Source organism: Sander vitreus, chromosome 18 (assembly GCF_031162955.1).
Source record: "Sander vitreus isolate 19-12246 chromosome 18, sanVit1, whole genome shotgun sequence".
NCBI lineage: Eukaryota > Metazoa > Chordata > Actinopteri > Perciformes > Percidae > Sander > Sander vitreus.
In genome coordinates, this window is record NC_135872.1 from 16,044,489 (window position 1) to 16,057,817 (window position 13,329).

Here is a 13,329-nt window from a genome sequence, read left to right on the forward strand (position 1 = left end):
CATGGCGACGCCCTGCCTGAGCTGTAAATAAATTCAGGGGGTTGGTTACATTGATTAGACATACACACACACACACACACACACACACACACACACACACACACACACACACACACACACTAATCTATTCTAGGCAAGCAGGCGAGGGGTATATAGTTTCAAGTTAAAGTGCAATCATTTTATGCATGCAATTTGGTGTGTGTGTGTGTGTGTGTGTGTGTGTGTGTGTGTGTGTGTGTGTGTGTTTGCGACACTGTGTTTATATGTGTGTAGGTGTGCAGTTTAGTGAGGCATACTTCATTGCAGTTTTTCTTCTGCATAAGTGAAAACAGATACAAATCTCCATCCCCTGAAGCTGGTAATTAAGTTATGCTAATCATTACTGATCATTGCTGCATTACTGTGTCCATAACAGTGGGCTCCAACAGCTTTCAAATGCCTTCCTCTAACATTCAGCTTCCAAAAAAGAGACGATATCCTTTAGTCGGAAAATTAAATTGGGCGTAGGGGTTCACCGATCTCTTAATTGCTTAATTAGCCATAAACAAATGAGGCTGCGGCCCCAAATGTATTGTGTTACGGTGCAGTGGTGCAAATCTTTCCCCTCGCCTGCAAAAATGGTGTTACTGCCTAATATTGTCAGACAGTGTTAATGGGCTTCCCCCTCATATCCAATTCTTTTTAAGTAAAAGGTGATTATCTGTTCTCTCTCAGTCTGTCTCTGTCTGTAATGTGATGCACTGTAATGGGACAGGACTGATTGAGGAGGGACATCAGGATTAATCTCACTGTGTAATTACTTTTATGATATATGGGTCTCTTCCTTCACACACACACACACACACACACACACACACACACACACACACACACACACACACACACACACACACACACACATAGGCCTCCTCCCATCATGGTCAGTGTGTGCCAGCACTCAGTATCTCAGCCTTATTGTCCTGACCTTGCTGTTTATTTTCCCTTTTTTATTATCATGTACAGTATGGGCCTCAAGTAATGAAATACTGCAGTTTGTCTGGCCTGTCACATTCAGTATTAAAACAGCTTATGAGCAACCGCTTTGCAGCTGACTCCTGACAAATCTCTTTACACGCTGGCAGCGCTTCTGTGTGCGAGCGAGGGCACGCCGGCGTTTGATCCTCCCTGTGAAAGGTTAACTTGATTTTGATTGAGCGTTAAGACCCACCAGTGTAGCTTCTTTGACCGCGAACGGGAATCGGCATAGCAACATGAGCAAATAACTAATCGATATGTGGTGGTGAAGGGGAAACCTGAGTTGTACTTTTGTAGACTATAAGAGCAAATAAGCCCTTTCTTTTAATACCTGCACCTCAGCGGGTAAAACGCGCTCAACCTTGCCTTTGGCTGGTCTTTTTTTGTATGTTTTTTATTACAGATAAAAACAAACAGCTGACACAAAGGCAGAAGTCTATAAAAGAAATGAAGGCTGTGAGCTTTGACAGTAATCATTTTTTATCAGAAAGAAAAGCAGCCGAAGGTGTACAGAGCAATTGATCTCTTCACCTGTAAGCCAGACTGTACCAGGAAAGTTCAAGCATTTAGGAGTGATTAAAAGATTTCACATATTAGGATTTTGGTAAAATGTTTGGACATGAGAACATGCTTTCTGTGCAGAAATTGGAATTGTTCAGAAATAAGATTACAGATTACAGTTTGTAACTCGTGCGCTTGGAGCACAAAACACTGCACAGCGTGAATCCCTTGTCACCCGCTATAAGCTTTTTTTGAAGACCGAAAAGAAAAACCCTGAGCTGCGGGAGCTGTAATTACATTACAGTCCACCCCCCCCCCCCCCCCCCCCCCACACACACACACACACACACACACACACACACACATCGTTTTGAGCTCAGCACGTCTGCCGACTGCCGCGGGATGTTAGAGGCGTGTTGCCATGACGACTGAAAGGGGACACAGAGGAAGGGGGTTAGGGTAGAAGTAAAGTAGAGGTGGGGGTTGTTTCGGAGGAGGACGGTGGTTGAAGATTGAGGAAGAGAGAGAGAGAGAGACCCACACAGAGTTGCCGGCGTCCTGACAGTGTGTTGCAGCAGAGAATAGTAGAGGCAGGCTGTGGGAGATCCTTCAGGGGATTATTCAGAAACCTGCTGCTGCAGAGGAGCATCTCACAGACAGCGATTACCAGACGGCTGTGTGCATGGTAAGCAATGCTCACAATGATCATATTGTGCTAATTTTGACGCTTTTTTTGTGTGATTTGCTATGAGAGGCATCATGCAAATGCACGTGCTCTGTCTGTCTCTGTTCCTGTTTTTCCTCAGTGACAAATACTTTGTCATCACAAGAAGAGGATTTTATTCTGTAACATCTACCTGCATTGAAATCCAGCCAGTTCTGCATAATACTATTTAGCCATTAGAAATAAAAGACTAATAGGCATATGCCGGCTAATTAGTAGAACATTAGCCTCGACTTATAGCTTAAGTTTAAAAGGACATCTCCGGTAAGGGATTGTGTTGCATGAATGAAATGATGGCGAAAGGGATGTATTGTGAAAGTCATGATACATTAATGATACCAAGACAAACACTTGAAACCACTGCTATGTCTGTGTGTGTGTGTGTGTGTGTGTGTGTGTGTGTGTGTGTGTGTCTGTGTGTGTATATGTGTGTGTGTGTGTGGGGCTTTGTCTGTGCAGTAATGATATTTATTGCAATCTTTGCAGTTGGAGAGGGGGAGGGGTGTGATGGAGTACAAAGCTCTATGTGGCTTTGTTTCTGCTATTTCCTATAGTGTGTGTGTGTGTGTGTGTGTGTGTGTGTGTGTGTGTGTGTGTGTGTGTGTGTGTGTGTGTGTGTGTGTGTGTGTGGACGGGTAGTCTCACATGTACATCTAAGTTTCCGTTCCAGTTTGGAGCTGAGGCAGTGGTGCATGCAGTTTAAAGCTGACACTTCCTGTTACTTTGAAATTGCATTTAATAATGTCTCTATCTCTGTCAGGTCTGATGAGTACTTTGTCCACCGGCTCAGAGATGCAGACTCCCGCTCTCTGCCCCCAGTTCATAGCGGGGCCCCAGGGTAAGGTACCTGGCAGGAAGAGGGGACGGCCTCCTATCCGTAAGCTGGAGTTCCAGAGTCACTATGTTGAGCCTCTGTCGCCTCTCAAGGTCCCGAAGAAGAGAGGCAGAAAACCCGGCTTTAAGGTCAGTCAGGCAGTCAACATTATATTTATTTATAAATCTTTGCGTCAATGCCATATTTTAAAGCTACCCTCTCAAGTTTTCTTGAAAAACAAATGTTATTTTCACATTCAATTTCTCATTAAACGGTAGTGTGTGTTTCTTAGTGACTGAACAAATGTGTTGAAATGCATTTCCTTCCTCATTCAATGCATTGTTTACATCCACATTTACATAGCTAGCAGCCTCCTTCTTCTGTGCCTTTAGCTGGTGCTTTGCTAGGTTTGTTGTCATGATATTGCCACCAATTGTCAGTGAAAACTGGCAGTAGAAATATAGTGTGAATGTCACATAAATGTTGTCATTAGTAATGGTATTGATAATGGCACTGGTATTGTTATTGGTAGTTTTAGCGGGATTTCTTTAGATTATTTTCCGCTATTTTTCCTTTATTGGTCAGCCTACAGTGTAGACATAAACAGCAAGCATGGGGAGGGAGAGGGTATGGTATGCAACACACGTCCTAAGCCAGAAATGAATTGGGTACGTTTGGACGTTGAAATGCATCCTAACCAATAGTCCACTGGACGTGCCTGGACGTCTTGGAATTGGTACTGGTATTGGTATCAATATAATGGTAATGGAATTGATATTATTATTGGTATGGTGCTGATATTTTTAGTGGTAGTACTGTTAGTAATGTTCTAGGTTTGAGTGGTGCCAGTGCCTTCTCAGTCCCCTTACTTTTCATCTAGTGCCACCTATGGGTCAAAATGTACACCCTTTTCACACTTAAGTGGATGAATATTTCTAAAACTGATGACCACGTTAGTGTCAGCTATATTTGCTACCACAGCACACTGTGGCGCCACCCATTGGCCAACATTTTTGCCCGAGTAGCAGTTTTTGTTTTCTGATGTGTTTCGAGAATCATTCATCATTAAATAATGTGCATATGTGTACGTGTGTGTGTGTGTGTTTGTTTGTGTGTGTGCTTGTGTGCGTGTGTGTGTGTGTGTGTGTGTGTGTGTGTGTGTGTGTGTGTGTGTGCGCCTGTAGCTGAAGCCCAGGATGGTGATGTCCCCACTAGCTAACTCTCCTCCCAGCAGCACGCCGGAGCCTGAGATGGGCTCCATCCCACAGGATGCTGCTATTGTCCCCCACTCTGCTACACCTCAAGTGCTAACAGGTAACACCACTACACACAGACACACATCTTACTTCATAAGCTTTTCTATCCGGCAGTGGTGTAGTGATACGTGATACGCACTAAGAAAGCTCCAGGATTTCCATATACCCACTTAAAAATGCTCAATGACACGCAACAACATACTTTCCATTATATTTTTGATAGATTTTGAATTGTCATCTGTGTTTTTCTTCTTCACATAGGCTAAATAAAGGTATTTTCACCGTAAATTGGTGCTTAAAAGTGTATCCGAATACAGGAAATGAAGTCATTGATGCTCAAAATTACCCTGGGGGAGGACACACAGACCCCCCACTATGATATGCCCTCCCTCCCCCAAAGGCAGATTCTGGCCAATATATATGTATATACACAGTACAGTATACCCACTACAATACATTAGACTACACCACTGCTATCCAGTAACATGCTCATAAACGATAATGTGTCTGTACTAAATAAAATCCTAATCAGGACATTTAATGGTAAGACGCAAGCGGGTTGATTCAAGTTCTGAGGTCTGATGATTTTTTTAGGCCTTGAGACCTGGATCCATTCAGTATGAGGATGGGGTTCTTAATATTTTAACACTTATTATACACGCACAGCTTAATTTGGTAGTGTGTTTGTGATATGAAATGTGCCCTCCCTTCCAATCTTTTATTTTTGTATCTTATCTTTTTCATCTGTCTGCTACCCTGCTCTGACTGTGACTTAATTCAGTGCTAAAATGCACGCCTGCCAGTGTGGTGTCTTTCTTCTTTGTTCTCTAAAATACACAGATGACTTGTTTTCTGTGACGAGATATGCTTTTGGATGTAAAACATTACACTCTTGTGCATGTCTGCTTGTTGAATCAAAGACAGCACTAGTGTCTATGGGTTTACTATGTTTACGTAATGTACATTCAAATGAGAAATACATGCCTTCAAACACAACCCAAACATGTCATTTCTTATTCCCTTTCAATCTTCTCACCAAGCTTTCCTTTCCTGCTTTGGCTCTGAAGAAAATCAGAAATTTTTAATTCTTTCACAAAAGAAAATACACAGCCATTCTTTCTGTCTCGCTTTCATTTTTTTTCTCTTCTTTTTTCCCTCTCGGTCTGTCCTGCTCTGAATGAGCAAATATTTAAAGACTGCCTTTAGTGTATTTGAGGTGGGAATGGGAATCTCATGTGTCAAGGACCAGCAGTTTGCTCTTTGTTCTTGCAAATCGTAAAAGGTGTTTGATGTCAGACTGTAGACATTCAAAAGCAAAGCACACACACACACACACACACACACACACACACACACACACACACACACACACACACACACACATACAAATTGTCTATGTATTTCATGGTGTTTTTTTGGATACTTTCTAAGCAATTTACGCTCCCTTTCAAATACTGATCATTTTGTCACTTCGTATAATTATTTTAAGATTAATTTATTAAAAAAATACAATTTTATTATCTTTTATAATATTTACAGGGTTAATTTAAGGATATTTCAGATGTTTGAATGTATAGATGGAAATTCTAAAATGTTAAGCATTTACTGTAGGCTATGAAGGCAGTTCTGCACTGTATGTGTGTCTGATGTGTGTCAATATATAAGCCTCCCAACTCACATGCGCAGATCCTATCACGTAATAGATTTTTCAGAATACAATAAAGTACGTTTGACCTCTGTGTGAGCACAAAGGCGAGGCAATTCAGAATGATCTCAGTGGAGAATTTCCATTTTATAAATCCCTCATCAAGTGAATTCATAACTGCCCATCCCTAGCATAACCAGCAGGCATCTACATTATTGATGATCTGAAAAACGGTTGGCACAAAGGGAGCAGATTCAGAGGAATTACTGACTACCTTTCAGCCGTTTCACATCCATACAGTTACAGGCTGAAGGAGCTTCAACACATCTTAGCTGTGTATTCATTGAACTCAGTAGTTAAAAGACATGAAAAATGTATCAGCTGTTTAATGTAGTGCATAGTCTGCAGATGTTATATTGGTCTGAGTGCAAAGTAAAACTCTTTGATGTTGATATATTTAACACGATGAATGAAGACGTATCCTTGCTGACAGACAAATATCGCCGCACTTTCCCAGATGGGCTAAGCTTTAAAGGTCCACTGTGTAACGTTTGTAGTTGTTCATTATCAAAATCTGTGTTGCCCGTTCACAAACGTCCTTTTTCATGAATATTTAACACCACCATTAATTCCAAGTATTCCTTTTGGCTTGAAATTTTACATTTGTATTTGCATGAACTAGGGTAGACGCTCCATATTCATGCTCCATCTTGAAATACGTTAGCCGGTAAGGGACATACAGGACATACTGCTCCGCCATTCGCGTTTTCGCTGTCACATGATAAACTCACAGGTGCTATTAATGCTGCTAATGGGTATCATCGCTTCCTGTCCCGGCAAGTTTGAAGAAGGAAACATGGAGGACCACATGTATTCAAAATCCAAATTTCAGGAACAGGAGTCTTCTTCTTCGCCCAGAAAAAGAAAAAGGATTATTGAAAAGAACAAGAGACTGGCGTCATCAGACAAAAGTGTGAAGGCTACCGTAGCTGTAATACGTACTTTGAACTGCGTGGAGCGAGAGAGTTGATTGCGATATATGATCTCAACACTAGATGGGAGAAATTCCTACACATTGGACCTTTAATGATGCCACTTCCTGTTGATCCTCTTCCAGCAGAGACGTCAATGCCTGAAGACTTCTTATGTGACCCACCAGTGGACTCCAAGCGCTACGCTGTAGATCCTAGTGACTCTGCCTTCAATGTCATGACATCACAGTACCCACCGAAGCACTCTTACGGTTACCGTGGCAGCAGTTGCTCTAACCCAATGGGCTTGTGCAGACAAGCATCGAGCCCAGGAAGCTTCCAGGAAGTAAACAGGAATGGTGAGGCTGTGTTTTGCAATTTTGCTTTAGAAGTATATTTTGCTTTCGTTTACATCTTTTAACATAATTTTTATTATTTATGACATAATATTTCATGTCTTTATTACATACTATACTACGGCTTTTTATAACTTTTTATGATATACTATACTATGACTTTTTTTTATGACATTTTTATTACATACTATACTATGACTTTTTTTTATGACATTTTTACAGAATACTATAATTATGAAATTTCTAAGGCATACTATGGCATTTTTTTGTGACAGTGCTGTGGAACTTATGTCTTGTCAGGTGACATATAGGACTGTCAGTATTTTGTTTATTTATTTATTTTTGCTTAATTGGATCCCCATTATGTTGAGCATTTGAGCATCTTCCCTCCACCTGTTCCCCTGTGTTACCTAGCATACAGTCCGATGCCAGACTCTGGAGAGTGCAAGCGTCCTGCTGGTAAGGACCCATCCAGCTGGGGTGTTGAGGAGGTTGTTTGGTTTATCAAAGATGCTGACCCCCAAGCCCTGGGTCCCCACGCTGATACATTCAGGAAGCATGTGAGTCCAGACCACTTTATATAGCAGCCCATGGCCATCGACTTATGCTGAAATACTAAATGTATTGGAATAGAGCATTATATCCTAACATACTGTGGGGTGTTAGGACAGGGAACCTCTTGCAAGAGGTAGGATATACTTGTATACTGTTGTATACAACTGTAGCTTTATTCACCCATCACCCAGTTCTCTGTGGTCCTGAATATAAATCAGCAGATGTTTAAACTAATATTTAATGTTACATAGCTTTTCTTCTCATAGCTACAAGGCTCCGGAACAGCCTGAGTGCTAGTCACACTGTCTCTGATTTGTTTCAGGAGATAGACGGAGATGCTCTGCTCTTGCTGAAAAGTGAGATGATGATGAAGTATCTGGGACTAAAGCTGGGACCTGCGCTCAAACTCTGTTACCACATCGACAGGCTTAAACAAAATCGATTGTGATTTGCGGAGGAGGAGGAGCCAAACCCCTGATCACACTGCTGAGTCTCTCAACTGTTCTCAAACATCAGCAATACATCATGAACACTTTTGGATCCTGATTTTGTTGACAAATTGGACATGTTGACTGTACATATTAAGACTATTTGCAGCTGAAGCAATTATTTCATTTCCATCATTGTTTACCAGGTATCTGAATGGCTTGAGATTGTTAACAGTTCGGCTCAACAAAGATGGCAGCTACTGTATATTGAAAAGTGACCTGTCCACTCTTCAGTCTGCATCTGACTCTCAACAGCATGAATATGTGCAGATCTTAATCATGGACAGGGTGCCAACACCTCTGAAGACCTACAGACAGTGAACTTACTAAACTTGTATGGTGCTTTACCTCAATATCATATTTAAATTTAAAAGAGTCTTTGGGTCAAGGCACAATGCTGCTGCAGTTTTAAAATAATGGTTTTGTTAGTTTTGTTGTAAACTGATGATAACGTTGACCCAGGTATCACTTCTCTTAGACACAAACTGTAACTAATAACCAATCTCTCAAACTCTTCAGCAAGTATTGAAATCTTTAGATTTTTTTTAGAAATATTAAAACATAAAATCTGCGTATGAAACAAGTGATAGTATCTCACACTCAAGAAAAGTGAAAGAAACATGAAGATTTTTACCACAAACCACAGCACAGCACAATAGTGAAGCGAGGTGCATATAATCATGCAGCGCTCATAGCGACAGGAAGGAAAGGAGACAAAGACAGTTTTTTTTTTTTTTTTTTACCATGTTCCCATGAATTGTGGTACACTGGAGAAAGCAACATGTAGCAAACTCATACAGTACAACTTGGTGCTCACTAAAACCGTTACTGTCACTACAACGCTTAACAACTGAATCACTCTCCTACACTTCCTTACTATCTTCAGATAGTGTGACCTCCAGATAACACAGATATGACATTCATCTCATGCAATACCTCTTCAGTCATTTTGAATATAAATTCCTCTGTTTTGTTGTGTCAAATGATAAAGCAGTATTTCATTTTCACACTGTAAAAAAGTATTACTATTAAGTAAACTGCCTTGAGCATTAATAATAACATTTTTGCCACCATATACAGTTTTGTCATATGAAACTTGTATACACATTAATGATCAGTCGCGTGCAGTATATGACAGACTTGTACAACTTGTGGTTTATTACAATGCTTTCTTTCTTACTGTACAGTACTTGTTACTCACTTTAATCTTTTGTGTTCTATGTGTTTTGCTTAAATTTGTTAACGTCAGTGTGCCACAGCATGTATGTCTATGTATGAATTATGTATTTCATGACTGTCTTGAGCCCGAGGGAGCGACAGTATGGGCTGCATCTACCTTTCATATTTTATTTTCCAATGTACAATGTACTTTTCCAACCTGATAACTTGATGTCAGTGAGTTGCAGGAAATGAGACAATTGTGTTGCACATGAGCTGTTTACCCAAATTAGAATTTTCCAAATGTTTTCCACAAATTAATTTTGACTCCCTAATGACCTTACTTTTCTTTTCTATACAATGTTTTTTAAACCATACTTTTTTCCAGAGAAAATAAACCTTCTTGTTCAATGAAGTCTGACTTATTATTATTATTATAATTATTATAATTATTATAATTATTATAATTATTATTATTATTGGTAGTAGTATAATCTATGTGTTTCACTGTCAAAATATATAAATCAATTCATGTTATTTATTTTGACTATAGACTGTAAAAATAAGATTTTAACACTGGACAAGAACTATTAAATTGAGAGGGCTTCCGGACCTTTATTTTTGAAGAGTGCGAGATTAACGTCGCTGTTGTATCGCGTGAGTAGTAAGCGATTCACTTCCTGTATGAGAGTGTGTTGATTTTCATGCGACTTACACAAATGTGTGCATCTGTCAGCCAGAGGTGAACATGGCTGAAGTCTCGGAGAGGACGCTACAAATCGCCGTCGTGGTTACTTTTGCTGCCGGCTTTGTAGCGGGGTGGCAGGCTAACAGAATGAGGAGAAGGTTTCTGGACTGGAGGAAGAAACGGCTGCAAGATAAACTGTCAGAAACTCAGAAGAAGCTGGATGTGGCTTGAATGGTAACGTGGAATGTGTCTTGCTACATTGTTGTCATACTTAACGTTAGGCCTGCGATTAGCTATTTGACTAGTCTGCCTCTAAATTGGCAGGGAAACTAACATAACATTAGTTATTGGTCAGAAAATCGTCATCTGAACGTAGATTTCGACCAAGCTTAAAGTGACTATATGTGACTTTTAAATGTATCTGAAACTGTGTATTTTTCATCTGATGATCACAAATGACCTGTAACAGGAAACGAGACTAACAGTGAAAAGAACGCAGTTTTTTTATATAGTTTTTATCAGGGGCGTAGCACAAAATTCTGGGCCCTGTAGAAAGGCATTTTCTATGGGCCCCTCCCCGCATCCACAGCTAGTATATCTAGCATATTTTTGGGCCCTCCTCACATGAGGGCCCTGGGTACTCAGTCCCATTTTAACTCCCCAGTCCGATGCCCCTGTTTTTTTATTAATACCTTTGCCCGGGTCCGATTTTCACAAAATGATTTGAAGCAGGTAGACGGCGCTACAGAGCACACAATCTGATGACTCACAGAATTCAGCATAGCACCTGAAAAGCCTGTTATTGAGTATGCAGGTAAAAGGTAGCAGTAGATTTCTTTTATATAGGCTTAATGTTTCTTCTGCATACCGAGAGCCAATTATGTAAGACAACCTGTTGCCTAATGTAGTCTAATTATTGTCTTAGTCATGAAGGGTTAAAGCTACATTGTGTAAGAATTTCTCCCATCTAGCGGTGAAATTGTATATGACAATCAACTGAATATTACTTTTTAGCCCTTCCTCCTACGGTGGCCGAACCCGAAATTAGCTCTCTCCATCGTTTACACGCACCTGTTCTAGCCACTCCAATATTAACTTTGGTCTTGTTGCTTTGCCTGTCGCGTTGTCGTTTTAATTCTCTTTTTCGCTTCCCTGGCGAGTGATCTCCCCCTTGCGTTCGTCACGGTGCCAATAGGTGTAAGACGGCGAAATGTGGAGGTATGTCCCTCTTTGGCTAATGTATTTTAAAGATGGAGGCGCTACATGGCGGCCGTCATTCGAGTGAGTCGCTCGTATGTATTCTGAATGTCAGATTCTACTCTTAGGAGAATACTTTGATTAGTTGGTGGAAGTAATTACACATGAATGAGTACATATTTGTGAAAGAACAAAGGGGATTTTGCTAAGAATCAAGTCAAAAAATTACACGATGTAGGTTTAAAAAGTTGTGATCATGGTGCTTTAGCTCTCAACATATACGTACATCCATGCTCTCAACACTTGCATTGTGTTTTAATTCTACCAGTATTTACTCCTGTCATTATTTCCATGGTGAACAGTGTCTAATCATTATTATATTCTTCATTTGCCAGGTCTGGGGTTGTCTGGTCTTCTCTGTAAAGCTGCTGGATCCTAGATGTGCTACACGTCTGTCACTGTGGAGAAGAGACCTCAAAATGACCTACCTGTGTTCTGCACTACCAACATTTTCGTATCACACCTTTTTAAATCAAGACTGGACTTGACATAATAGTATGGTCTATGGAAATACAATAATTACCTACAAACAGCAGCTTCCTTTCTCCCCTCAGACACTAGTCTGGCATTGCCAGACATATCTCCACAGCCCGGTGTCAGCCCTTGAGTATTGTCTGGCTACGCTGCTTATCTATTCTGGGATAGTGGGGGGAAAAAACGCTCTGGCTTGTTATTTTTTCTTCAAACCAATCAACTATCCTAACTAAGCCCCTGATGCACCGACCGCAAAATAGATAGAAGAGGTGGTGGGGGCTTCACCCCAGCAATGTACATCCGGTGAGCCAGACTATTCAAGAAACTAACAGGGAAGAAATTTGGGATCTGGTTTTAGTGGTTTTCCTTTCCAGCATGTCTCAGTTTCTATCTGTTTCATATCTGGTCAAATAAATGATTGTGTTTTTCATGTTTCTCTAACTATGTTGTTGTTTATTTGGAAAGCTGGTATTCCACATTGAGGTTACAGCTTTCAGGGATAAGGGTTCTCATTTGTTGGCTTTTGTCACCGTTGCATTTTCCTAAAACATACTGCCACGTCATCATCGTAATTGACACACATTTGAGGTGACTCAACGGTGACATGGCCAAAAGAGCTTTTAATGTATAAAATCGTTTAAATAAAAGTCATTTCCAGAACTCGTAGTGGTGGTAGTTAAATTACTGAAATATCTTGACACTTGGCCTCAAACAAGTCAGCACCTTGCATTTTTTTTCTCCCCCCAACCAAGGGCGTCGGACTGGGGAGAAAAAGGGGACTGAGTAACCAGGGCCCTCATGTGAGGAGGGCCCAAAAAGATGCTAGAAGGAATAGCTGTGGATGTGGGGACGGGCACATAGAAAATGCCTTTCTACAGGGCCCATCATTTTGTGCTACGCCCCTGTCCGCAACATTAGTGTATGAATAATAAATGCAGTCTATTTATCCCCCCCCCCCCAAAAAAAAAAAATCTTGCAATTAGTCTTGGTTACATTTGAGTGTGCCAATTAAATTGAGGTATTAATATTGAAAGGTCAATTTAATAACGTCAGACTTGAGTTTTGCTCTGAGTTGTGGCGCCACCTGCTGGATGAAAGCGAGAGTCACAACTTAGACAAGCGGTGTAGATGGCAAAAATTACACATGGCACAGGATTTGTATTATTTTTGTGATTTAAAAAAAAGAACGTTTATACACATTACCTGTTATGTCTGTAAATTGAGAATGTTCAAAGGTGAAAAGCTGCAGTACATTTTAAAATAAAAAAAACCCTGTACCCATGGTGCATCATCATCCTAATGATCATCCTCCGATATATATTTTTGACAAAATAATGCTAACTCAGGTTCCACGTTTCAGTTTTTATTTGCCTTGCTTTTAGGAGCTTTCAACTTGATCTAACTCCATCTGCTGATGAAGGCTGTGAG

The 13,329-nt window shown here is 40.5% G+C and overlaps 2 protein-coding genes across 4 annotated transcripts; both read left to right on the plus strand.

Annotated features, from left to right (window-relative positions):
• The first annotated feature begins 1,982 nt into the window (after positions 1-1,982).
• scml4 (Scm polycomb group protein like 4) lies at positions 1,983-9,897 on the plus strand. Of its 3 annotated transcripts, XM_078274881.1 has the most exons (6): positions 1,983-2,200; positions 3,000-3,202; positions 4,238-4,367; positions 7,072-7,284; positions 7,696-7,841; positions 8,159-9,897. In XM_078274881.1, the coding sequence occupies exons 2-6, from the start codon at positions 3,005-3,007 to the stop codon at positions 8,282-8,284; spliced, it is 813 nt and encodes a 270-aa protein (XP_078131007.1). In that variant the 5' UTR covers positions 1,983-2,200; positions 3,000-3,004; the 3' UTR covers positions 8,285-9,897. The 3 variants fall into 3 exon arrangements, with proteins under 3 accessions (XP_078131007.1, XP_078131006.1, XP_078131005.1); XM_078274880.1 differs by lacking the exon at positions 1,983-2,200 and having other exon boundaries at positions 2,888-3,202; positions 7,075-7,284; XM_078274879.1 differs by lacking the exon at positions 1,983-2,200 and having other exon boundaries at positions 2,889-3,202.
• Positions 9,898-10,152: 255 nt separating this feature from the next.
• lnc.lemp (lncRNA encoded micropeptide) lies at positions 10,153-12,342 on the plus strand. The gene is made up of 2 exons (XM_078275213.1): positions 10,153-10,404; positions 11,763-12,342. The coding sequence occupies exon 1, from the start codon at positions 10,231-10,233 to the stop codon at positions 10,399-10,401; it is 171 nt and encodes a 56-aa protein (XP_078131339.1). The 5' UTR covers positions 10,153-10,230; the 3' UTR covers positions 10,402-10,404; positions 11,763-12,342.
• Positions 12,343-13,329: the final 987 nt, after the last annotated feature.